This window comes from Acanthochromis polyacanthus, chromosome 5 (genome assembly GCF_021347895.1).
Source record: "Acanthochromis polyacanthus isolate Apoly-LR-REF ecotype Palm Island chromosome 5, KAUST_Apoly_ChrSc, whole genome shotgun sequence".
Classification (NCBI taxonomy): domain Eukaryota; kingdom Metazoa; phylum Chordata; class Actinopteri; family Pomacentridae; genus Acanthochromis; species Acanthochromis polyacanthus.
In genome coordinates, this window is record NC_067117.1 from 2,729,484 (window position 1) to 2,754,335 (window position 24,852).

The following is a 24,852-nucleotide window of genomic DNA, read 5'->3' on the forward strand; positions in this document are numbered from 1 at the left end:
GGAATGAAATCTAAACAGTTCAGTGATTTACAGGATATAAAGTGGTTCAGGGTTGGGATTCATAAAGACTTGTTCTGCTAGTTAGACTGATTGAAATGTTCATCCTGTGTGAAGAAACTGTTGTGGTCTGTGTCTGTTTTGGACTTCAGTGCTGTGTAGTTCCTACCAGAGGACTTGGAGCAGGTTGTGTCCAGGGTGTGGTGGGTCTGCAGTGATGTTACCTGTCCCTCAGGAAGCAGAACATTCAGCCTGTCTGCACACATGTACAGACAGTAAAAAACATGACAACTAAAACCTGTACACCAATATTCCTGTTAGAAGTAAGTGTTAACCAAACAGAACTCTAAACATAATTATAATATTCTGTGGTGTCTTTTACAGACCAGCAGCTATATCAGTTCATCAGTGCAGGAATGTGTGAAGTAAATATGATTTACACAGATTTATTTGATGTTTACGGCCATGAGTCAAAACTTACTGTTTTAAGTTATAAAATATAATGTAATATATGGAAAATCATATGATGTAATATAATTTACTGTAACAATATAATATAACATAATAATCATTAAACTAAACAGGTTAGTTTGAACATTAATGTAATAATCAAATATGACTCAAATGACTTTGTTTCTAAGTGTTGGATTATTTGTGATTTTCTGGTTGAACTCCTGCAGTCAGGCAGCTCTCAGTCCATGTTGATGAAATCAGATGTGAAACTAAGGAGAAGACATGACGACAGCTCATCTGAACTCTTTTCCTTCATCACTTTTATTATCTGACACACACAGTTATCCACAAGTCCATGGAAAGAGCAGGTTACATGAGAAACATCATCAGAGACAGATTCAGCTCTTCAATCTGCAGCGTTACAGAAACCTGAACACAAACCCAGACGTCCACCTTAAGACCCAGACGTCCACCTTAAAACCCAGACGTCCACCTTAAAAACCCAGACGTCCACCTTAAAACTCAGACGTCCACCTTAAAACTCAGACGTCCACACTGTTCTGATTCTCACCAGTTTTTTCCAATAAATGTAAAAACCCAAAAACACAATTAAGAAAAAAACAGGTGACAGAAAAACTAAAACAAACATTTTTAATCTATTGATCCTGTTGATCTCTAACTGCAGAAAAACAATCTGACTTCTGATATTTAACTGATTTATCTACAAATAAAAATATGTTATAATTCTACAATCACATATTGTTAAAGAACAAATAATTATCAGTGAAAATAAAGAGACTATTATTTACAGTATTGGCTTGTCTTCGTTTTGTTTTTGTTTTTGTTTTTCACAGTCAACATGTAATTTAATACCTTTTCTGTGAAAATGCAGAGAAAAATAGTCTATTTTCAGACACATTACATTTATAGAAACACAGATCTTTGTTGTTTACATTATTTATGTTTGTTATCTGGGTTAATTGTGTTAAAATGTAAATTATGCATTACAAAAAACAAAATGTTCAACTTAAATCCCAAACGTCCACCTTAAAACTCAGAAGTCCACCTTAAATCCAAGACATCCACAACCAACTGAACAAACAACAACAAAGAGACGTTCTGAATCTATTGATCCTGTTGATCTCTAACTGATCTGTTCCACTGTCACTGAGACCTTCTCTGGTAAAATCTTTGCTTTATCACCCAGAGTACGAATGTACGGAAACATCCTCTGAGTGAAAGTGTGATTGAAGGTGTGTATGAGTGTTTTAGTATCAGGATCAGAGAAGGATAGCTTTCCTCTGTTACAGTCCAGATTCACTCTGATCCTCTGGAGCTTCTTCTCCACTGAGAGAAGAGTGAGAGAAGTTGATGGTGAATCTGCTGAGTATTTGCCTTCAAAGGACTTTATTCCCCAAAATCCAGACTCTATCCATCCCTTCCTCTGGACAGACTCTTCCAACACACCCAGTATCCAGCGTTTACTGTCTCCAACCTCAACATTCCAGCTGTGAGTTCCTGAGTTGAAGCCTTCAGAGCTCAGAATACAGGAGGAAAAATAAAACCTCTCTGGATTATCAGGAAGCTGCTGTTCATCTCCATATCTCACACTGGTCAGATCTTCAGACAGGATGAGTCCTGAACCAGCAGTGTTTGGGTCCAGAATGAGAGGAGTGTAGGAGACCATGTCCTTCATGTTGTTCCAGATGTTGAAGCTCAGGTTGCCCACATGTTTGGCCTGGTCTATGAGAGCTCCTGAGAGCAGCTGTGGATCCTCCAGCAGGAGGCAGCGCTGGACTCTTTCCACTGCAGCCTTGTAGTTTAGCAGGAATGAGACGTCTTCAGCTCTCAGCTTCTCCTCTGTGGCTCTGACTGTGTCTGAAAGATCTGCTATCTCTCTGCTCAGAGCCTCCATCTTCTCCTTCATCATCCCAGTCTTCTGCTTCTCTTCCTCCCTCAGTGCAGCCATCCTGGCCTCCTCTTCCTTTATCAGAAACTGGTGAAGCTTCTCAAACTGCTCCTTAATCTGCCTCTCTGTGTGTCGGGCCTGGACCTTAATGTGTTCTGCTGTTTTATCAAACTCCACTTTAACTTGTTCATAAACCTTCAGCTTCTCCTTTAAGGGCTTCAGAGTTTCCTGAAGTACTTCCTTGTGTTCTTGTGCAGCTTCATCGATGGGTCTGAATCTGTGGTTGGAGTGTTTTTTTGAATCTCTGCAGACGACACACACTGGCTTCTGATGATCCAGACAGAAGAGTTTGAGTTTCTCAAAGTGTAAACTGCAGAGAGATACTGAAGATCTCTGAGATCTCTGCTGCCTGAAGGACTCACACAGATTCTTTAAAGCCAGGTTACAAGGTGGTTCTTCATTTGACGATCTTTTCCTACAAACTGGACAGGCCCGTGCTGGTTTCTGTCTCCACCAGGTCTTCAGACAGTCTCTACAGAAGCTGTGGCTACATGACAGAAGAACAGGATCTTTGAAGACGTCCTGACAGACCGGACAGCAGAAATCCTCCTCTGATCTGGAATCCATTTATTGTGTGAGTGAATCTGAAAACACAGCAGACACAGAGTCCAGTGAGTCACTGCGTTCTCTGAAAGCTCCTTTGACTCTGAGTGGTGTTTCTGCTCAGACTCACCTTCAGTGTTTGGAGTGTCAGCAGCTGGAAGCAGCAGTGTTTTAGCTGGACTCAGTCTGAGGACGATGAAGCTCCGTCTGATCGTCTGAGTGTCTCTTGACTGAGAAAGAATCACAAACTGTGTGTTGGTTCGTCTGAGGTGAGCCAGGTGAGGGGTGGAGCTTTGTGACAGGTCTTCTCTTGCTTCAACTGTAACTCTGGGGTGTGTTTCATTCCAGAGAACTGAATCATGCATCAGTAAGAAACGGCAGCTGAAGTGTTTCATGTTGTCAAACTAGTTGAGTCTGTCAGTGATGAAGACTGGTGCTGGTTTTGTGTTCATTTGTCTGAAAGCAGAAGCCTGATGCAAATTTTGTCTTTTTATGTTTGTTGTGTTTTGTTAGACTATATTCTTGTGTGTTTCTTTCCCCATATTTTCTGTAATTTCATGTTCATGTCTTGTGTTTATTTATTTGTACTTTATAGCTTTGTTTTCTGTTTCTTCTTGTAATCTGAAGTGGTCTTCCCTTCAGTCTCTCAACAGCCTCACTGTGTGTTCAAAGGAAGTGAAGGAAATTGAGAAGGAACATATAGGTGATATGATTATTTTTTTTCAGTCATAATAGATTATACAAATCAGCACCACACTCAACCCTTTAACTATCCACATTTTATTAGATACACTATAAACCTGTAACTCACCTATTATTCTCCTCCACACTTTCATAAAAATATTTTAGTCTTACTTTCTTTTTCTCACTGGGAAACCTAAATCTCTCCGTTAAATCAAGGCTCCTGTTGAATTGGTAGAGCAACTGAAATGAATTCGAAAATTTAAGTTTACAGTCCTGGTACCTAAACTATTCAGGTCAATAGGTGAATAAGCGGGTCCTGAGGTGGCAATTTCTTAACCGTAAAGTGTGTATGTGTGTTAATAACTTCCTTCAACCTGGATACCTTCTGTGTGTGTGTGCATGTGTGTGTGTGTGTGTGTATATGTGTGTGTGTGTGTGTGTGTGTGTGTGTGTGTGTGTGTGTGTGTGTGTGTGTGTGTGTGTGTGTGTGTGTGTGTGTGTTTCGTTGTCTGGCATGTGTGTAAACAACTCATAAAATACCCTCCAACTGGGGTTCAAGGCTCGTGTATGTGAGGTTATAAGCAGGTCCCCAGATGTAGTGTGAGTGTGTATGTGTGTAAATGTTTTCCAAAAATAAAGAGGATCTCGTCTGTTTTTGTATGATATAAATAGGTATTTATAAGCTTACTGTACTGTCACCTAAAATATTCTGACAGAGCAGCAGCTTACACTAAAAATCTCTATTCTATAAATACATATATCTACACAACAAGATGGCAGAAATGTGACCCATACACTAACAGATTAAGCAGACACGATATTGAACACAGTTATAACTCAGTACATGCACAGTTACATTCAATGGGATATAAAGTCTTCACATTTTATTTCACCAAAAAACAGCTTGGTTACTAAGGGACAAACAAATCTCAAATCTGAATATTTTACAGAGAGAATTACCATAACAGCAGCATTAGAGAAACAGCAGCACAGCATCAGATCATAGAGTAAATCACAACTACACACAATAATGAAAGAAAGAAGTTTGGAACTGGAGGTTAAAGTTCTCTGGTCTAAATCAGAGTCATGACCCAAACCAATACACTTGTGTCTTCTTCTCCCCCAGTAATCGATAAAAGCAAAAATGTCTGTCCACGTTTACAAACTCTGATGAGCCACTCAACACTCCACTGTTTAACAGAAATACATGTGCAAAGAAACGATGCCAATGTGGTCATTTTGGAGGTGATACCCACTGTAAAGATTGAACATTTTTCTAGTGGACAATAGTTCAGTGGAGCAGAGATGAGGGATGGAATCTAAACAGTTCAGTGATTTACAGGATATAAAGTGGTTCAGGGTTGGGATTCATAAAGACTTGTTCTGCTAGTTAGACTGATTGAAATGTTCATCCTGTGTGAAGAAACTGTTGTGGTCTGTGTCTGTTTTGGACTTCAGTGCTGTGTAGTTCCTACCAGAGGACTTGGAGCAGGTTGTGTCCAGGGTGTGGTGGGTCTGCAGTGATGTTACCTGTCCCCCAGGAAGCAGAATATTCAGCCTGTCTGCACACATGTACAGACAGTAAAAAACATGACAACTAAAACCTGTACACCAATATTCCTGTTAGAAGTCAGTGTTAACCAAACAGAACTCTAAACATAATTATAATATTCTGTGGTGTCTTTTACAGACCAGCAGCTATATCAGTTCATCAGTGCAGAAGTCTGTGAAGTAAATATGATTTACACAGATTTATTTGATGTTTACAGCCAGGACTCAAAGCTTACTGTTTTAAGTTATAAAATATTCTGTAATATATGGAAAATCATATGATGTAGTATAATTTACTGTAACAATGTAATAATCATTAAACTAAACAGGGAAGTTTGAACATTAATAAAATAATCAAATATGACTCAAATGACTTTGTTTCTAAGTGTTGGATTATTTCTGATTTTCTGGTTGAACTCCTGCAGTCAGGCAGCTCTCAGTCCATGTTGATGAAATCAGATGTGAAACTAAGGAGAAGACATGACGACAGCTCATCTGAAGTCTTTTCCTTCATCACTTTTATTATCTGACACACACAGTTATCCACAAGTCCATGGAAAGAGCAGGTTACATGAGAAACATCATCAGAGACAGATTCAGCTCTTTAATCTGCAGCGTTACAGAAAACCTGAACACAAACCCAGATGTCCACCTTAAAACCCAAACGTCCACCTTAAAACACAGACGTCCACCTTAAAACACAGACGTCCACCAACCAACAAACAAACAACAACAAGGAGACGTTCTGAATCTATTGATCCTGTTGATCTCTAACTGATCTGTTCCACTGTCACTGAGACCTTCTCTGGTAGAATCTGAACTTTATCACCAGTGCCAATGAACAGAAACATCCTCTGAGTGAAAGTGTGATTGAAGGTGTGTATGAGTGTTTTAGTATCAGGATCAGAGAAGGACAGCTTTCCTCTGTTACAGTCCAGATTCACTCTGATCCTCTGGAGCTTCTTTTGCACTGAGAGAACAGTGGAGGAATCTGGTGGTGAACGTGCTGAGTATTTACCTTGAGAGAACAAGGTTCCCCAAAATCCAGGCAGCATCTTTCCCTTCCTCTGGACAGACTCTTCTATCACACCCAGTGCCCAGATTACACTCTCTCCAACCTCAACATTCCAGCTGTGAGTTCCTGAGTTGAAGCCTTCAGAGCTCAGAACAGACATCCAACAATCAAACCTCTCTGGATTATCAGGAAGCTGCTGTTTATCTCCTCGTCTCACACTGGTCAGATCTTCAGACAGGATGAGTTCTGGACTTGCAGTGTTTGGGTCCAGAATGAGAGGAGTGTAGGAGACCATGTCCTTCATGTTGTTCCAGATGTTGAAGCTCAGGTTGCCCACATGTTTGGCCTGGTCTATGAGAGCTCCTGAGAGCAGCTGTGGATCCTCCAGCAGGAGGCAGCGCTGGACTCTTTCCACTGCAGCCTTGTAGTTTAGCAGGAATGAGACGTCTTCAGCTCTCAGCTGCTCCTCTGTGGCTCTGACTGTGTCTGAAAGATCTGCTATCTCTCTGCGCAGAGCCTCCATCTTCTCCTTCATCATCCCAGTCTTCTGCTCCTCTTCCTCCCTCAGTGCAGCCATCCTGGCCTCCTCTTCCTTTATCAGAAACTGGTGAAGCTTCTCAAACTGCTCCTTAATCTGCCTCTCTGTGTGTCGGGCCTGGACCTTAATGTGTTTTGCTGTTTTATCAAACTTCACTTTAACGCGTTCAGAAACCTTCAGCTTCACCTTTAAGGGCGCCAGAGTTTCCCGAAGTGTCTTCTTTTGTTGTCGTGCAGCTTTATCGATGGGTCTGAATCTGTGGTTGGAGTGTTTTTTTGAATCTCTGCAGACGACACACACTGGCTGCTGATGATCCAGACAGAAGAGTCTGAGTTTCTTAGAGTGCAAACAGCAGAGATCCTTCTCTGATCTGGAAGCCATTGATTGTGAGTGAATCTGAAAACACAGCAGATACAGAGTCCAGTGAGTCACTGCGTTCTCTGAAAGCTCCTTTGACTCTGAGTGGTGTTTCTGCTCAGACTCACCTTCAGTGTTTGGAGTGTCAGCAGCTGGAAGCAGCAGTGTTGTAGCTGGACTCAGTCTGAGGACGCTGAAGCTCCGTCTGATCGTCTGAGTGTCTCTTTACTGAAAAAGAATCACAAACTGTTTCCTGGTTTGTGTGAGATGAGCCAGGTGAGGGGCAGAGCTTTGCCACGCCTCTTCTCTTTCTTCACCTGTAACAATGGGGTGAATTTTACTCCAGAGAACTGAATCCTGTATCAATAGGAAACATCAGCTGATGTTGTCTGATGTCAAACTGGTTTAGTCGGTCGGTGATGAAAACTGGTGCCGGTTTTGTGTTCAACAGTCTGAAAGCAGAGGCCTGATCCACATCTTATCTTTAAATGTTTGTTGTGTCCTGTTCTGCTTTTTTCCTGTTTTTCCTGTTTGTGTCTCCTTCTGTTCATTTATTCACACTTTTTTGCTTTGTTTTCTCTTCCTTCTTGTTTTACTTTGGACTTGTCTTCCCTTGTGTGTCTCAGCAGCCTCATTCTGTTCCTGTTTGTGTGCATAAATAAGAAAAGCAAACTGAGAAAGAACAAGCAGGTGACATGAACCAGCTTTGCTCACTCAGAATAGTATGCAAACCAGCACCACACCCAGCTATTCAATTTGTTAGTGAAATTCTGCGATGCTGAGAGAGGATGAGGAGGCAGACACAGAGACACTCTGGAGACTCAGATGGCTTAGGTTGAGAGTAAAATTTACTGATATCAGGAGAAGTGATGCAACAAGTAACACAGTGGTGTGAGCAGTGCCAGCATCAGTTCTGAGGATTGTTGTCTCCGTGTCTCTCTCTGCTCGACTCCCTGCTAAATTCATCAGCATCTTTATCCAGATAATCCACATCTTTGTCTGCTAATGTCCAAACTTTTGACATGTTTATTTGCAAACATCCAGATGTTTGACACTTTTGTGCATGATTTCCAGATGGTTGACGCTGTAGAAACGGTAAAAAAGTGTGAGGTCATTGTGAAAGCTCAGAATAAATTGTTAATTTTCCTCTTAGTGTGTGACGGAGTTTGCAGGTGAAGCTGTTGGACGTTTTTCTGACTGATAGTTTATAAGATTTACTGATCTCCTGCTGTTTCCTGTTTATCAGCATCTTTAAGAGACTCTTCATTACATTTATTTAATGTTTAAAACAAAATAACGATTCGGTCTGATTGAGTCTGTTCCTATAGAAGCTCTGCTGTTGTTTGAGAAAGTTTCCTTTTAGAAAAGTTTCTTCATGGTGATTCTGATCTTATTATCAGACAGTTGCATTTTGTATTCACTGCAGTTTAATTAACAGTCCATGTTGATGAAATCAGATGTGAAACTAAGGAGAAGACATGACGACAGCTCATCTGAAGTCTTTTCCTTCATCACTTTTATTATCTGACACACACAGTTATCCACAAGTCCATGGAAAGAGCAGGTTACATGAGAAACATCATCAGAGACAGATTCAGCTCTTCAGTCTGCAGCGTTACAGAAAACCTGAACACAAACCCAGACGTCCACCTTAAAACCCAGACGTCCACCTTAAAACCCAGACGTCCACCTTAAACCCAGATATCCACCTTAAAACTCAGACGTCCACCTTAAAACACAAGACGTCGACCTTAAAAGAAAGACGTCCACCTTAAAACACAGAAATCCACTTTAAAACCCAGACGTCCACCTGAAAACCCAGACATCCACCTTAAAAACCCAGACGTCCACCTTAAAAACCCAGATGTCCACCTTAAAAACCCAGATGTCCACCTTGAAAAGAAGAAGTCCATCTTAAAACCCAGACGTCCACCTTAAAACCCAGACGTCCACCTTAAGCAGAAAACACTTCAACTGAATCAATATTTTCACTAAAACTGAATTTAAATATGAAGAATTTCTCATTAATGTAATCAAACATGAATCATTTTTACTGATGGAAACTTCATACAAATTAAAGAACAATTTCTTGGTTATTTTTATCAAAAATTAACTAAATCTGGAAAAGTTCCACATGAATCTGAAAATCTATTCATGCTGTTCCAACATGTAACAGAATGAAGGTAAAATATTTCTTTCTTTCTTTAGTTGTTCAGATTCTCACCATTTTCTGATAATAAATGTAAAAAGTAGAAAAACACAATTCAGAAAAAAACAACCAAGAGAAAAACTGAAACAAACAAACACTGTGAATGTATTGATCCTGTTGATCTCTAACTGCAGAAAAACAATCTGACTTCTGATATTTAACTGATTTAACTACAGGAAAGAAAGTGTTGTAATTTTACAGTCACATATTGTTGAAGAACAAATAATTAACGTGAAAATAAACAGATTTTATTGTTCACAGTATTTGTCTTTGTTTTGTTTTTAACAGTCAACCTGTTATTTATTAACTTTTTCTGTGATTTTACTGGTTATTATCTACAATTTAACAAAACACAGAAAAGCTATTGAATACCAGTTAAAATCATTTGATATTCTTAAGTTCTTATTCTTAATCTAAGAAGCCATCTTTTAAGGATACAAGAATATTTTGGCGATTTAAATGCAGTGAAAAATAGACTATTTTTAAACAACGTGTCACTTATAGAAACACAGATCTTTGTTGTTTACATTATTTATATTTGTTATCTGGCTTCTTGTGTTAAAATGTAAATTATACATCAAAGAAACTGAGACGTCCACCTTAAAATTCAGATTTCCACCAACCTACAGAACAAACAGCAACAAAGACGTTCTGAATCTATTGATCCTGTTGATCTCTAACTGATCTGTTCCACTGTCACTGAGACCTTCTCTGGTAAAATCTGAACTTTATTATCCAGAGTGTAAATGAATGGAAACATCCTCTGAGTGAAAGTGTGATTGAAGGTGTGTATGAGTGTTTTAGTATCAGGATCAGAGAAGGACAGCTTTCCTCTGTTACAGTCCAGATTCACTCTGATCCTCTGGAGCTTCTTCTGCACTGAGAGAACAGTGGAGTGAGCTGGTGGTGATTCTGAATAGTATTTATCTTCATGGAACCCTATTCCCCATAAGCCAGACTCTATCCATCCCTTCCTCTGGACAAACGCTTCCAACACACCCAGTTCCCAGCGTTTACTGTCTCCAACCTCAACATTCCAGCTGTGATTTCCTGAGTTGAAGCCTTCAGAGCTCAGAACAGAGAAGTAATAATCAAATCTCTCTGGATTATCAGGAAGCTGCTGTTTATCTCCAAATCTCACACTGGTTAGATCTTCAGACAGGATGAGTTTTGGATGTGCAGTGTTTGGGTCCAGAATGAGAGGAGTGTAGGAGACCATGTCCTTCATGTTGTTCCAGATGTTGAAGCTCAGGTTGCCCACATGTTTGGCCTGGTCTATGAGAGCTCCTGAGAGCAGCTGTGGATCCTCCAGCAGGAGGCAGCGCTGGACTCTTTCCACTGCAGCCTTGTAGTTTAGCAGGAATGAGACGTCTTCAGCTCTCAGCTGCTCCTCTGTGGCTCTGACTGTGTCTGAAAGATCTGCTATCTCTCTGCTCAGAGCCTCCATCTTCTCCTTCATCATCCCAGTCTTCTGCTCCTCTTCCTCCCTCAGTGCAGCCATCCTGGCCTCCTCTTCCTTTATCAGAAACTGGTGAAGCTTCTCAAACTGCTCCTTAATCTGCCTCTCTGTGTGTCGGTTCTGGACCTTAATGTGTTCTGCTGTTTGATCAAACTTCACTTGAACTTGTTCGTAAACCTTCAGCTTCTCTTTTAAGGGCTCCAGAGTTTCTTGAAGTTTCTTCTTTTGTTGTGGTGCAGCTTCATCGATGGGTCTGAATCTGTGGTTAAAGTGTTTTTGTGAATCTTTGCAGACGACACACACTGGCTGCTGATGATCCAGACAGAAGAGTTTGAGTTTCTCAGAGTGTAAACTGCAGAGAGACTCTGAAGATCTCTGAGATCTCTGCTGCCTGAAGGACTCACACAGATTCTTTAAAACCAGGTTACAAGGTGGTTCATACATTGATCTTCTCTCACAAACTGGACAGTCCCGTGTTGGTTTCTGTCTCCACCAGGTCTTCAGACAGTCTCTACAGAAGCTGTGGCTACATGACAGAAGAACAGGATCTGTGAAGACGTCCTGACAGACCGGACAGCAGAGATCCTCCTCTGATCTGGAAGCCATTTATTGTGAGTGAAGCTGAAAACACAGCAGACACAGAGTCCAGTGAGTCACTAAGTTCTCTGAAAGCTCCTTTGACTCTGAGTGGTGTTTCTGCTCAGACTCACCTTCAGTGTTTGGAGTGTCAGCAGCTGGAAGCAGCAGTGTTTTAGCTGGATTCAGTCTGAGGACGCTGAAGCTCCGTCTGATCGTCTGAGTGTCTCTTGACTGAGAAAGAATCACAAACTGTGTCTTGGTTCGTCTGAGGTGAGCCAGGTGAGGGGTGGAGCTTTGTGACAGGTCTTCTCTTGCTTCAACTGTAACTCTGGGGTGTGTTTCATTCCAGAGAACTGAGTCATGCATCAGTAAGAAACGGCAGCTGAAGTGTTTCATGTTGTCAAACTAGTTGAGTCGGTCGGTGATGAAGACTGGTGCTGGTTTTGTGTTCAGTTGTCTGAAAGCAGAAGCTTGATGCAAATTTTGTCTTTAAATGTTTTTTGTGTTCTGTTAGACTATTTTCTTGTGTGTTTCTTTCCCCATATTTTCTGTAATTTCATGTTAATGTCTTGTATTTATTTATTTGAACTTTCTGGCTTTGTTTTCTGTTTCCTCTGGTTGTATTTTGAAATGCTATTCCCTTGTAAGTCTCAACAGCCTCACTGTGTGTCGAAAGGAAGAGAAGGAAATTGAGAAGGAACATATAGGTGATATGATTATTTTTTTCAGTAATAATGGATTATACAAATCAGCACCACACTCAACCCTTTAACTATCCACATTTTATTAGATACACTATAAACCTGTAACTCACCTATTATTCTCCTCCACACTTTCATAAAAATATTTTAGTCTTACTTTCTTTTCTCACTGGGAAACCTAAATCTCTCCGTTAAATCAAGGCTCCTGTTGAATTGGCAGAGCAACTGAAATGAATTAGCAAATTTAAGTTTACAGTCCTGGTACCTAAACTATTCAGGCCAATAGGTGAATAAGCGGGTCCCAAGGTGGTAATTTCTTAAACCTAAAGTGTGTATGTGTGTTAATAACTTCCTTCAACCTGGATACCTTCTGTGTGTGTGTGTGTGTGTGTGTGTGTGTGTGTGTGTGTGTGTGTGTGTGTGTGTGTGTGTGTGTGTGTGTGTGTGTGTGTGTGTGTGTGTGTTTCGTTGTCTGGCATGTGTGTAAACAACTCATAAAATACCCTCCAACTGGGGTTCAAGGCTCGTGTATGTGAGGTTATAAGCAGGTCCCCAGATGTAGTGTGAGTGTGTATGTGTGTAAATGTTTTCCGAAAATAAAGAGGATCTCGTCTGTTTTTGTATGATATAAATAGGTATTTATAAGCTTACTGTACTGTCACCTAAAATATTCTGACAGAGCAGCAGCTTACACTAAAAATCTCTATTCTATAAAAACATATATCAACACAACAAGATGGCAAAATGTGACCCATACACTAACAGATTAAGCAGACACGATATTGAACACAGTTATAACTCAGCACATGCACAGTTATATTCAATGGGATATAAAGTCTTCACATTTTATTTCACCAAAAAACAGCTTGGTTACTAAGGGACAAACAAATCTCAAATCTGAATATTTTACAGAGAGAATTACCATAACAGCAGCATTAGAGAAAAAGCAGCACAGCATCAGATCATAGAGTAAATCACAACTACACACAATAATGAAAGAAAGAAGTTTGGAACTGGAGGTTAAAGTTCTCTGGTCTGAATCAGAGTCATGACCCAAACCAATACACTTCTGTCTTCTGCTTCTCTTCCAATAACCTAATATAAAAAAAAATGTCCGATGAGTCACCAAACACTCCACTGATTAACAGAAATACACGTGCAAAGAAACGATGCCAGTGTGGTCATTTTGGAGGTGATACCCAAACCTGAACACAAACACAGACGTCCACCTTAAAACCCAGACGTCCACCTTAAGACCCAGACGTCCACACTGTTCAGATTCTCACCAGTTTTTTCCAATAAATGTAAAAAGCCAAGAACACAGTTCAGAAAAAAACAGCTGACAGAAAAAACTAAAACAAACACTTTTAATCTATTTATCCTGTTGATCTCTGACTGCAGAAAAACAATCGAACTTCTGATATTTAAGTGATTTAACTGCAGTAAAAAATATGTTGTAATTCTACAGCCACATGTTGTTAAAGAACAAATAATTATCAGTGAAAATAAAGAGAATTTATTATTTACAGTATTGCCTTTGTTTTTCACAGTCAACATGTAATTTAATACCTTTTCTGTAAAAATGCAGAGAAAAATAGTCTATTTTCAGACACATTACATTTATAGAAACAGATCTTTCTTGTTTACATAATTTACATTTGTTATCTGGGTTATTATGTTGAAATATAAAATATACATCAAAGAAACTAAGACGTCCACCTTAAAATTCAGATTTCCACCAACCAACAGAACAAACAACGACAAAGAGACGTTCTGAATCTATTCAACCTGTTGATCTCTAACTGATCTGTTCCACTGTCACTGAGACCTTCTCTGGTAAAATCTGAAATTTACCACCACTGGCAATGTACGGAAACATCCTCTGAGTGAAAGTGTGATTGAAGGTGTGTATGAGTGTTTTAGTATCAAGATCAGAGAAGGACAGCTTTCCTCTGTTACAGTCCAGATTCACTCTGATCCTCTGGAGCTTCTTCTGCACTGAGAGAAAAGTGGAGGGAGATGGTGGATGCCATGCTGAGTATTTATCTTCAAAGAACCATATTCCCCAAAATCCAGACTGTATCATTCCCTTCCTCGGGACAGACTCTTCTATCACACCCAGTGTCCAGCGTTTACTGTCTCTAACCTCAACATTCCAGCTGTGAGTTCCTGAGTTGAAGCTTTCAGAGCTCAGAACAGAGATATGATAATCAAACCTCTCTGGATTATCAGGAAGCTGCTGTTTCCGTCCACGTATCACACTGGTCAGATCTTCAGACAGGATGAGTTTTGGATTTGCAGTGTTTGGGTCCAGAATGAGAGGAGTGTAGGAGACCATGTCCTTCATGTTGTTCCAGATGTTGAAGCTCAGGTTGCCCACATGTTTGGCCTGGTCTATGAGAGCTCCTGAGAGCAGCTGTGGATCCTCCAGCAGGAGGCAGCGCTGGACTCTTTCCACTGCAGCCTTGTAGTTTAGCAGGAATGAGACGTCTTCAGCTCTCAGCTGCTCCTCTGTGGCTCTGACAGTGTCTGAAAGATCTGCTATCTCTCTGCTCAGAGCCTCCATCTTCTCCTTCATCATCCCAGTCTTCTGCTCCTCTTCCTCCCTCAGTGCAGCCATCCTGGCCTCCTCTTCCTTTATCAGAAACTGGTGAAGCTTCTCAAACTGCTCCTTAATCTGCCTCTCTGTGTGTCGGGCCTGGATCTTAATGTGTTCTGCTGTTTGATCAAACTCCACTTTAACGTGTTCAGAAATCTTCAGTTTCTCCTTTAAGGGCTTCAGAGTTTCCTGAAGTATCTTCTTTTGTTGTCGTGCAGCTTCATCGATGGGTCTGAATCTGTGGTTGGAGTGTTTTTTTGAATCTCTGCAGACGACACACACTGGCTGCTGATGATCCAGACAGAAGAGTTTGAGTTTCTCAGAGTGTAAACTGCAGAAAGACTCTGAAGATCTCTGAGATCTCTGCTGCCTGAAGGACTCACACAGATTCTTTAGAACCAGGTTACAAGGTGGATCATACATTGATCTTCTCTTACAAACTGGACAGTGGTGTGTTTTTTTCCGTCTCCACCAGGTCTTCAGACAGTCTCTACAGAAGCTGTGGCTACATGACAGAACAACAGGATCTGTGAAGACGTCCTGACAGACCGGACAGCAGAGATCCTCCTCTGATCTGGAAGCCATTTATTGTGTGAGTGAATCTGAAAACACAGCAGACACAGAGTCCAGTGAGTCGAGGTCAAAACATTCAGATTTCACTTCAATCATAAACAACAGAGTTCTGACAGTTCAGCGTCTTGAGAAGGTTTTCCTGCTTGAACAGAGTCTGTGGACCCACATCTGTCAGCAGCTGGATTTAATGTTGTTTGTCCAGATTCTCTGGAGGGTTCATGCACACACAGCAACCTGCAGTGAGTGAGAGTTTGGAATCCTGTGGTTGTTTTTATGTGTTTTAATTGTTTTTATTCATTCTTATGTTTTGCTTTTTGGCTGAGTGACGGTTTTAAAGTTCTCTATATTCCACTAACTAGCCCATATATAAGACTGTTTTCAAACCAGAGAGGATAAGGACCAAGGACATTTGAGACCTGGAACAGGAACTGAAGGACACTCAGCACTTTAACATTGATCAGTGATGTCAGAAGGCCCCTTCGTACCGATAAATAACCACTAATCCAAATCTTTCCTTTGCTTTAATGCAAATAAGTACGTTTTGAAAATGTTCACATTTAATGAATTATCTTTTCACAAAACATTATGAACATCCTTTCTTCAGAAAAGCTCAATTCCAACAACATTACGCCTCATTTAATCATTTACACGTTACTATTTCCAGTTCACGGTTTTAGCACCCCTAATTTTTGTTTTTGACTGAACTGCTGTAATCGTACGTTGAGGTCAGTAGGTGGTGATCTGGTTCTGTTGTGGATCCATCAGAGAGACTTTATCTGTCAGCTCTGTCCATGCACAGCCCAGAAATAAATGTGTGAGCCATGAAGAAGACACTAACTTGGTCCTCTCTGTTCATCCACAGCCATTATTTACTTCAGGTTACACAGTGTTTCCTGGTCTGTGTAATCTTTGCTGACGGTCCAGATTACCCCTTGGTCTGGTGCCGCTAATATAAGCAACATACTGAGAGTGTCAGGATTGGCTCAGAGGTCGATGGCAGCAGGGATTTCCTTCTATTAAATCTAAAATCTTCTTCAATGTCTCACAGCTTACAGCAGTCACACAATAACAGCACCGACACAGAACAGACAAAGGTTTAAATGAAGTTTGTGGCAGCAGTCGATGATTTGAGGCGTCAGCACATAAAAACAGGAAGTCAGTTTCTTTCCTGCTGCAGAAAGTTTCTCTCTGAATGTTTTTCATTCAGCAGTGAAGACTTTCTGTCCTTCAGTCCTGCTCTAACTGTCCCAACTATCTGTGAAGTAAAACAAACTCTTACCGTCTGTCTGTTGCTGCTTCTTCTCTCTTTATTCAATCCTCCGTTTCTGAACCAAACAGCAGAGTCCTCAGTGTGTCTTCCCTCAGAGAGACAGAACAATGTAAAAGAACTTCCTCCTTTTGACTGCTTCTTCTTTGGTTTTCTGAAAAACCAGAAGTGGATTATTTGAACTGGATTGAGGTAGTTCTGAAAATCCGGAGTGGATTTCCTTTGTTCTTGACCTCATTGTTTGTCATCAAAGGAAAGTGATGATTTTTGAAAAAAAAAAATGTTCATTTTCTAATTTATCTAGAGAGGAATTTACCTTGTGTTATAATGTCAGTGTTTTGGTGTGACCATGAATGATTTTTTGTACTGTGTGTAATAGAAGCAGAGTTATGTAGAAACATTTAACCTTTGTGGGATTTAACATTGAACTTAAAAGTTGTTTCATTTGAACCTCTACAAAGTCTCTGCTGTGTTTCACCACAATGTAAAATAATAAAACTCTATTTTACAGATCTCAGCTGAAATCAGACAGCAGAAAATAACGGTTACAGTCACAGGAAAATATCTACTCATTCACATAAATGTTTTCCTCCAAAACGAGGACCTTGTGTGTGTTGCTGTGTGAGTCTGAAGTACTTCTGGTGTGTCTGTGAACAGCAGTGTGTCTCAACAGCCTCACTGTGTGTCTGTATGTCTGCAGCAGTAAGAATGAATATGCAGGTGTTATGAACAGATTTTCTCAGTAACAATACACTGCACAAAGCAGCATGTTTTATTCTATACACTTTACAGCTGTGGCTCACTTATTACTCTGCTGCAGACTTTTATAAAAACACATTAGTCTCACTTTCCTTTCCTTATTGGAAAACCTCAATCTCTCCCTTCAGTCAAGGCTCCTGTTTGAGCTCTTTGTAAAGGTGCACGATAACTATCGGCCGATAACAGGAAATTATGACGTAATTCCGATCAGTCCGATATCATGACGAAAAGCCCGATAACATATATATTTTTGTCAGCACGGCAGTGCCTCGCTCCCACCATGAGACCGGAATGGCCTGCATAATCAGAAAATCTCTTTCTCACTGGGAAAATTCAAGCACACCCCCTCATGTCAGAAAAGAACTTGTTAACTCGGTCATAGTTTTGGTAGTTGCTGACTTAAATTGATATCCGCACTATTTTTCCACGTTACACATAAAAATAGAAACATGAACTTAAAAAAGTCGAAAGAACGATTAGCAAACGAGGGAACGGGGGAATTTACGTTACACCTTGAATGCAGCATGCAACAGTGTCCTTACGAAAACAAAGAACATGGCGTCGATTGTGTGGGACTTCTTCAAAGTTTCCGAAGAAGACAGTTCGCTGGTTACTTGTAACAAATGTTCCAAGCGAGTTCCACGATGAGGGAGAACTAGCACGAGCTTTAATACTTCGAATCTGATCAGCCACCTGAAACACAACCACCGCTTCGACGGAGTTTTGAAAGCCTATGAGGACGCCCGGGCTGCTAAAGATGCTAACGTTAGCAACGTAAAGCCACCTGCAAAGAAGCCACCGGGACTTAGACACATCGGCGAGGCTTTCGAAAAATCCAAGAGGTTTTCCAAAGATGATCCGCAGGCTAAAGCTATTGAAGATTTAATCATGGACATGATGGCGCTTGATGACCAGCCCTTCACTCTCGTCGAGGACAGAGGCTTTTCCCGTCTGATTAATCACTTGGAGCCGCGGTTTACATTGCCGAGCCGCCGCTACTTTTCTGATGTGTGCCTTCCAGCTAAGTATGATGCGATTGCCAAATGTGTTCACACTTTGATTGATAACAACGTGAAAGACATGAGCTTCACCATGGATATATGGACTTGTGATGTCAGCCCTGTAAGCATGATGAGTCTGACCGCGCAGTGGATAAATACAGACTTTAAAATGTACAGAGCGGTGTTGCACTCCCAGGAGCTGCCCGGATCACACACAGGTATAATGATTCAACAGACTTTTGAAGCTATGCTACAGGAGGAGGGAGCCCCTGTACTATCTGGCAACAATAGTGGACCCGCGGTATAAGGATCGCTACTTCACCCTCGCATCAAAACGGCAAGCAACAGGTATGCTGCGGGAAAAGTTGCTGGAGAATGATGGTGCCACAGCTGCCACTCCCCAGCCAGGGGAGCCACCAGAGAAGAGGAGCAGGGGAGACGGAAACAACTCGTTGTTGGGAATGTTTGAGGCAATACTGGAAGAAAACAACGAAGCTGCCATTCATCAGGAAAACAGCAGAGTTGATGCAGAAGTAAGTGTCTAAGTTTATTTAACATTTTCTAAAGACACAACTTATAACTCATGTTAATGGTCAGAACACCATAATAATTAGATTGTATTTTTCTGCTTGTGCTTTGTTAACTTTTAGCTCCAGTCATATCTGTCGGAGCCAACGCTTCACGTGAGCCGTTGCCCACTGGAATACTGGAGGAGCAACCAGTCCCGCTTTGAGTGCATGGCCCAGCTTGCTCTGAAATATCTGTCAGCACCTTGCACGAGCGTCGACAGCGAGCGTTTGTTTTCTGCTGCTGGACACGTGATGACCGAGCAAAGAAACAGACTTGCATGCGAAAAGGCAGAAAAGCTGCTTTTCATTAAAAAAAAATCTTCCCCTGATCCATCCAGAGGTGGAAGAGTAGATAAGTAGTTCCCCTCTTAAAGGAACCAAAAGTTTGAGTGTTGAGAATACAATGTGATATCAGGTCAGAACATGTGCCACCTTTTGAAATATTAAAGCTTGTAGCTATTTCCCTCTTGTCTGAAGCTTTCATAAGCTAAAAGAACAACTCAGCCTCATTTACTTTAATTAATGGTATTCATTTGAATGGAACCACAAGCCAAAATCCTTTAAACTTAATTTTTTGTTCCTATGGAATGCACTTTTTCAGTTTGTTTACATAGAAATGTTTGACTATAACTTGTCAGTGCATTAATTTTCTATGTATATATATATATTTTTGCACTTTTTCAGTTTGTAATCCTGATGCATTTATTTGCATCAGTTCAAGGGGCCTTCATTGTTCATATCAATAAGTAATGCACCTTACTTAAGTTGATGTGAGATATCAATAGATTTGTTTGATAGCCTTAAGAAAATGTTTGAGAGGCTTGCTAAGAGTTTTTCTTTGGAAAAAATAAATATCTCTTCATTTAAAGACTCAAAACTGTTTTTGGTTTTGTTCATAGTATTGATTTCATGATCTTAGGTATATGTGTGTGTTATCGGTTATCGGTATCGGTTTTAAAAAACAGTTATCGTGCATCCCTGGCTCTTTGCCACGTAAACTGAGACAGCAACTGCTCTAAAAAAGGCATTTCTAAGTTCACTGTACTGTCACCTCAAATATTCTAACAGATTTTTTACGATTAACATGAAAATGAAAACCATTTCTGTTGTGATTTTACTGGTTATCATCTGTAGTTCAACACAACAGGGAGAATCTGTCAACAAAATTATCGGTAAACATGTTTCAAATGTTCGTTTTTATAATTAATGATATCTAACCGTTGTTGAAACGACCATCACTGCTTTTAATGTGATCAGTTTGAATCATGACTGAGGTAGGATGTGAAATATTCCTTCTTCAGTTTTCATGGGAGAACTACTTTTTTTAAATGCTCGATTGTTTCAGATTTTCTGGTTGAATTCTTGCGGTCAGGCAGCTCTCAGTCTGTGTGTTGATGAAATGTTGTCATGTTGTGTCTCATTTTGATCATTTCATGTCTCGTTTTTGTAATTTGGTGTCTTGTTTTAGTCATTTTGTGTCTTGTTTTCATGATTTTGTGTCTCGTTTTTGTGATTTTGTGTCTCATTTCAGTGCATTTTAAACATCTTAATGCAGTAAAATTCATGTTGTTGGCACATTTTTTGAGTTAATTTCCAGGTTATTGACATTTTTGTTTGCTAATATTCTGGTTTTTGACATTTTTTGTATTGATATCTAGTTTATTGCAATGTTTATGCAGTAATATCCAGATGTTTCACACTTTTATGAGTCAATATCCAAGTAATTAAACATGATCATCCAGCTTACTGACACTTTAATGCAGTCAAATCCTGGTTGTTGACACTTTGATGCATCTTTATCCAGATAATCCACACCTTTGTCTGCTAATGTCCAAACTTTTGACATGTTTATTTGCAAACATCCAGATGTTTGACACTTTTGTGCATGATTTCCAGATGGTTGACGCTGTAGAAACGGTAAAATAAGTGTGAGGTCATTGTGAAAGCTCAGAATAAATTGTTAATTTTCCTCTTAGTGTGTGACGGAGTTTGCAGGTGAAGCTGATGGATGTTTTTTCTGACTGATAGTTTATAAGATTTACTGATCTCCTGCTGTTTCCTGTTTATCAGCATCTTTAAGAGACTCTTCATTACATTTATTTAATGTTTAAAACAAAATAACGATTCGGTCTGATTGAGTCTGTTCCTATAGAAGCTCTGCTGTTGTTTGAGAAAGTTTCCTTTTAGAAAAGTTTCTTCATGGTGATTCTGATCTTATTATCAGACAGTTGCATTTTTTATTCACTGCAGTTTAACTAACAGTCCATGTTGATGAAATCAGATGTGAAACTCAGGAGAAGACATGACGACAGCTCATCTGAAGTCTTTTCCTTCATCACTTTTATTATCTGACACACACAGTTATCCACAAGTCCATGGAAAGAGCAGGTTACATGAGAAACATCATCAGAGACAGATTCAGCTCTTCAGTCTGCAGCGTTACAGAAAACCTGAACACAAACCCAGACGTCCACCTTAAAAGCCAGACGTCCACCTTAAAACCCAGATGTCCACATTAAAAGCCAGACGTCCACCTTAAAAGCCAGACGTCCACCTTAAAACCCAGACGTCCGCCTTAAAACCCAGACGTCCGCCTTAAAAGCCAGACGTCCACCTTAAAACCCAGACGTCCACCTTAAAACCCAGACATCCATCTTAAAACCCAGACGTCCACCTTAAGCAGAAAACACTTCAACTGAATCAATATTTTCACTAAAACTGAATTTAAATATGAAGAATTTCTCATTAATGTAATCAAACATGAATCATTTTTACTGATGGAAACTTCATACAAATTAAAGAACAATTTCTTGGTTATTTTTATCAAAAATTAACTAAATCTGGAAAAGTTCCACATGAATCTGAAAATCTATTCATGCTGTTCCAACATATAACAGAATGAAGGTAAAATATTTCTTTCTTTCTTTAGTTGTTCAGATTCTCACCATTTTCTTACAATAAATGTAAAAAGTCAAAAACACAATTCTGAAAAAACAACCAAGAGAAAAACTGAAACAAACAAACACTGTGAATGTATTGATCCTGTTGATCTGTAACTGCAGAAAAACAATCTGACTTCTGATATTTAACTGATTTAACTACAGGAAAGAAAGTGTTGTAATTTTACAGTCACATATTGTTAAAGACCAAATGATTAAATGTGAAAATAAACAGAGATTTTATTATTTACAGTATTGACTGGTCTTTGTTTTGTTTTGTTTTGAACAGTCAACCTGTTATTTATTACTTTTTCTGTCATTTTACTGATTATTATCTACAATTTAACAAAACACAGAAAAGCTATTGAATACCAGTTAAAATCATTTGATATTCTTAAGTTCTTATTCTTAATCTAAGAAGTCATTTTTTAAGGATACAAGAATATTTTTGTGATTTAAATGCAGTGAAAAATAGACTATTTTTAAGCAAATGTCACTTATAGAAACACAGATCTTTCTTGTTTACATGATTTATATTTGTTATCTGGCTTATTGTGTTAAAATGTAAATTATACATCAAAGAAACTGAGACGTCCACCTTAAAATTCAGATTTCCACCAACCTACAGAACAAACAGCAACAAAGACGTTCTGAATCTATTGATCCTGTTGATCTCTAACTGATCTGTTCCACTGTCACTGAGACCTTCTCTGGTAGAATCTGAACTTTATCAACAGTGTCAATGTACGGAAACATCCTCTGAGTGAAAGTGTGATTGAAGGTGTGTATGTGTGTTTTAGTATCAAGATCAGAGAAGGACAGCTTTCCTCTGTTACAGTCCAGATTCACTCTGATCCTCTGGAGCTTCTTCTGCACTGAGAGACCAGTGGAGGAAGCTGGTGAACATGCACAGTATTTATCTCCATTGAACAACATTCCCCAAAATCCAGGATCTCCGTCTCCCTTCCTCTGGACAGACTCTTCTATCACACCCAGTTGCCAGAATTTACTGTCTCCAACCTCAACATTCCAGCTGTGAGTTCCTGAGTTGAAGCCTTCAGAGCTCAGAACAAAGGGCAAATCATCAAACCTCTCTGGATTATCAGGAAGCTGCTGTTCATCTCCTTCTCTCACACTGGTTAGATCTTCAGACAGGATGAGTTTTGGATATGCAGTGTTTGGGTCCAGAATGAGAGGAGTGTAGGAGACCATGTCCTTCATGTTGTTCCAGATGTTGAAGCTCAGGTTGCCCACATGTTTGGCCTGGTCTATGAGAGCTCCTGAGAGCAGCTGTGGATCCTCCAGCAGGAGGCAGCGCTGGACTCTTTCCACTGCAGCCTTGTAGTTTAGCAGGAATGAGACGTCTTCAGCTCTCAGCTGCTCCTCTGTGGCTCTGACTGTGTCTGAAAGATCTGCTATCTCTCTGCTCAGAGCCTCCATCTTCTCCTTCATCATCCCAGTCTTCTGCTCCTCTTCCTCCCTCAGTGCAGCCATCCTGGCCTCCTCTTCCTTTATCAGAAACTGGTGAAGCTTCTCAAACTGCTCCTTAATCTGCCTCTCTGTGTGTCGGGCCTGGACCTTAATGTGTTCTGCTGTTTTATCAAACTTCACTTTAACGCGTTCAGAAACCTTCAGCTTCACCTTTAAGGACTCCAGAGTTTCCTGAAGTTCCTTCCTGTGTTCTTGTGCAGCTTCATCGATGGGTCTGAATCCGTGGTTGGAGTGTTTTTCTGAATGACTGCAGACGACACACACTGGCTGCTGATGATCCAGACAGAAGAGTTTGAGTTTCTCAGAGTGTAAACTGCAGAAAGACTCTGAAGATCTCTGAGCTCCCAGCTGCTGGAAGGACTCACACAGATTCTTTAAAGCCAGGTTACAAGGTGGTTCATAAATTGATCTTCTCTCACAAACTGGACAGTCCCGTGTTGGTTTCTGTCTCCACCAGTTCTTCAGACAGTCTCTACAGAAGCTGTGGCTACATGACAGAAGAACAGGATCTTTGAAGACGTCCTGACAGACCGGACAGCAGAAATCCTCCTCTGATCTGGAAGCCATTTATTGTGAGTGAAGCTGAAAACACAGCAGACACAGAGTCCAGTGAGTCACTAAGTTCTCTGAAAGCTCCTTTGACTCTGAGTGGTGTTTCTGCTCAGACTCACCTTCAGTGTTTGGAGTGTCAGCAGCTGGAAGCAGCAGTGTTTTAGCTGGACTCAGTCTGAGGACGATGAAGCTCCGTCTGATCGTCTGAGTGTCTCTTGACTGAGAAAGAATCACAAACTGTTTCCTGGTTCGTCTGAGATGAGCCAGGTGAGGGGCAGAGCTTTGTGACAGGTCTTCTCTTGCTTCAACTGTAACTCTGGGGTGTGTTTCATTCCAGAGAACTGAATCATGCATCAGTAAGAAACGGCAGCTGAAGTGTTTCATGTTGTCAAACTAGTTGAGTCGGTCGGTGATGAAGACTGGTGCTGGTTTTGTGTTCATTTGTCTGAAAGCAGAAGCCTGATGCAAATTTTGTCTTTAAATGTTTTTTGTGTTCTGTTAGACTATTTTCTCGTGTGTTTCTTTCCCCATATTTTCTGTAATTTCATGTTAATGTCTTGTATTTATTTATTTGAACTTTCTGTCTTCGTTTTCTGTTTCCTCTGGTTGTATTTTGAAATGCTATTCCCTTGTAAGTCTCAACAGCCTCACTGTGTGTCAAAAGGAATAGAATGAAGTTGAGAAGGAACATATAGGTGATATGATTATTTTTTTCAGTAATAATAGATTATACAAATCAGCACCACACTCAACCTGTCATGCTCCTCTGCCGTTCACACACGCCGTTGTATGACACAACCAGGGGCGTCACCAGACCTAATACTGTACTGGGGCACAGCTGGGGCACAAAGCATTCATGAGAGTGCACAAAGTGTGCGAGAAAAAAAATATATTCAGCACTTATTCACATAAAAAAACCTAAATAGTTCTTTAAACCATTCAATAATACCAGACTATGTTGTTGTCTAGATCTTTGATTAACCATCTGAAATGTACTGCTGTAATGCATTTGGCCTACTTGTGCACTTTACTCTCGACTTCTAAACC

At 40.2% G+C, this 24,852-nt stretch overlaps 6 protein-coding genes and 1 long non-coding RNA gene across 27 annotated transcripts in view; 1 reads left to right on the plus strand and 6 right to left on the minus strand.

Moving 5' to 3' along the window:
- LOC127533983 (nuclear factor 7, brain-like) overlaps positions 1-24,852 on the minus strand; it is a 187,299-nt gene that overhangs the window by 29,794 nt on the left and 132,653 nt on the right. For 4 of the 11 annotated variants that reach the window (XR_007941888.1, XR_007941889.1, XR_007941886.1 and 1 more), the window contains exon 2: positions 13,261-15,256. Coding sequence is in view for 2 of the 11 variants with exons in the window: in XM_051948130.1 (XP_051804090.1) it covers positions 13,854-15,239 (1,386 nt within the window). In the remaining 9 variants the exon portion in view is untranslated. Of the gene's footprint in view, positions 1-5,693; positions 5,826-5,909; positions 5,958-8,601; positions 8,734-9,927; positions 9,983-13,260; positions 15,257-16,506; positions 16,623-24,852 lie in introns of those variants that run through there. The other 7 variants (XR_007941892.1, XR_007941884.1, XR_007941890.1 and 4 more) reach the window with 5 other exon arrangements.
- LOC127533981 (nuclear factor 7, brain-like) overlaps positions 1-24,852 on the minus strand; it is a 59,524-nt gene that overhangs the window by 29,036 nt on the left and 5,636 nt on the right. The window contains exon 1 of one of the 2 annotated variants that reach the window (XM_051948125.1): positions 16,507-16,622. The exons of the other annotated variant lie outside the window; for it this stretch is intronic. The gene's annotated coding sequence lies outside the window, so the exon portion shown is untranslated. Of the gene's footprint in view, positions 1-16,506; positions 16,623-24,852 lie in introns of those variants that run through there. 2 annotated transcript variants of the gene reach the window in all.
- The window catches only part of LOC127533977 (nuclear factor 7, brain-like), a 192,361-nt gene that overhangs the window by 22,944 nt on the left and 144,565 nt on the right, over positions 1-24,852 (minus strand). The window contains exon 3 of one of the 8 annotated variants that reach the window (XR_007941883.1): positions 8,734-8,777. The exons of 3 other annotated variants lie outside the window; for them this stretch is intronic. The gene's annotated coding sequence lies outside the window, so the exon portion shown is untranslated. Of the gene's footprint in view, positions 1-8,733; positions 8,778-21,141; positions 21,298-24,852 lie in introns of those variants that run through there. 4 more of the 8 variants (XR_007941877.1, XR_007941880.1, XR_007941876.1 and 1 more) reach the window with 4 other exon arrangements.
- LOC127533979 (nuclear factor 7, brain-like) overlaps positions 1-24,852 on the minus strand; it is a 54,545-nt gene that overhangs the window by 16,978 nt on the left and 12,715 nt on the right. The window contains exon 1 of one of the 3 annotated variants that reach the window (XM_051948121.1): positions 16,507-16,622. The exons of the other annotated variants lie outside the window; for them this stretch is intronic. The gene's annotated coding sequence lies outside the window, so the exon portion shown is untranslated. Of the gene's footprint in view, positions 1-16,506; positions 16,623-24,852 lie in introns of those variants that run through there. 3 annotated transcript variants of the gene reach the window in all.
- LOC127533984 (nuclear factor 7, brain-like) lies at positions 9,993-11,591 on the minus strand. Its single transcript, XM_051948131.1, has 2 exons — positions 11,486-11,591; positions 9,993-11,396 (listed from the first exon to the last, which is right to left on the minus strand). The coding sequence occupies exon 2, from the start codon at positions 11,379-11,381 to the stop codon at positions 9,993-9,995; it is 1,389 nt and encodes a 462-aa protein (XP_051804091.1). The 5' UTR covers positions 11,382-11,396; positions 11,486-11,591.
- Positions 17,754-19,700, plus strand: LOC127533986 (uncharacterized). Its single transcript, XR_007941893.1, has 2 exons — positions 17,754-18,787; positions 18,905-19,700. It is a non-coding gene; the product is annotated as an uncharacterized LOC127533986 (long non-coding RNA).
- On the minus strand, positions 22,360-23,835 carry LOC127533985 (nuclear factor 7, brain-like). Its single transcript, XM_051948132.1, has one exon. The coding sequence runs from the start codon at positions 23,818-23,820 to the stop codon at positions 22,438-22,440; it is 1,383 nt and encodes a 460-aa protein (XP_051804092.1). The 5' UTR covers positions 23,821-23,835; the 3' UTR covers positions 22,360-22,437.

Excerpts from the sequence above, each read along its gene's own strand:
- LOC127533984 (XM_051948131.1), bottom strand. The coding sequence starts at position 11,381 with ATGGCTTCCAGATCAGAGGAGGATCTCTGCTGTCCGGTCTGTCAGGAC.
- LOC127533985 (XM_051948132.1), bottom strand. The coding sequence starts at position 23,820 with ATGGCTTCCAGATCAGAGGAGGATTTCTGCTGTCCGGTCTGTCAGGAC.